The 639-nt window shown below is 21.9% G+C and overlaps 1 protein-coding gene across 1 annotated transcript; it reads left to right on the plus strand.

The window, feature by feature from the left end:
* AAJ76_5410003 (hypothetical protein) lies at window positions 1–287 on the plus strand (the record flags this gene model as incomplete). The annotated part of the gene is made up of 1 exon (XM_024475975.1): window positions 1–287. A coding segment is annotated over one exon (287 nt), but the record flags the coding sequence as incomplete, so codon positions are not given.
* Between the last annotated feature and the right edge of the window lie 352 nt (window positions 288–639).

A 639-nucleotide genomic window follows, 5' to 3' on the forward strand; every position in this document is an offset into this window, starting at 1 on the left:
TTTTTAAAAGAAAAAAATTCTTTACCACTGATTGTTTTGACGACAGGTTTAAATACCAAAAATACAAATTTACAACATTATTTAAAGATAAAAATTTTGCAAAAATGATTACTTTAGTCGAAAAATTACTCTGTCAAGACTGTCATTTTAATCATGTTAAAGGGGCCGATTTAATGAGAAATCTTAAATATCTAGCCAAATATATTTCAGGCATGACTATAAATTTAGATTTTTTTACTAATTCTTTGGATTTTCTTGATGAATTTTTCATAAAATTAAAAAAATAATAAATTTTTTAATCATACAATTCTGCTTTTAGATCGCTTTATTAAAGCAATTTTTTTGCAAAGAGTAAAACTGATAAAGTTTTTAATCTACAAATTATAAAAAAATTACTATATTTAAATTTCTGAAATAATTTTTTGGCCAATGATCTTGTACTGCCCAATTTGTGATATATACCAAAAATTTTTTTAGTACATTTATTTTAAAATACTACAAACAAAATGATTTCAATATAAAAATTAGTCACCTACAGTAGTGACAAAAAAAAAGAATGCTTAATTTTGCAATTAAAAGTTATATATCATAGAAGGTTATTGCCATTTTAAAAGAAGCTACAAACATTTATAACTGTTT

Source organism: Vairimorpha ceranae (assembly GCF_000988165.1).
Source record: "Vairimorpha ceranae strain PA08 1199 chromosome Unknown NODE_541, whole genome shotgun sequence".
Taxonomy (NCBI): domain Eukaryota; kingdom Fungi; phylum Microsporidia; family Nosematidae; genus Vairimorpha; species Vairimorpha ceranae.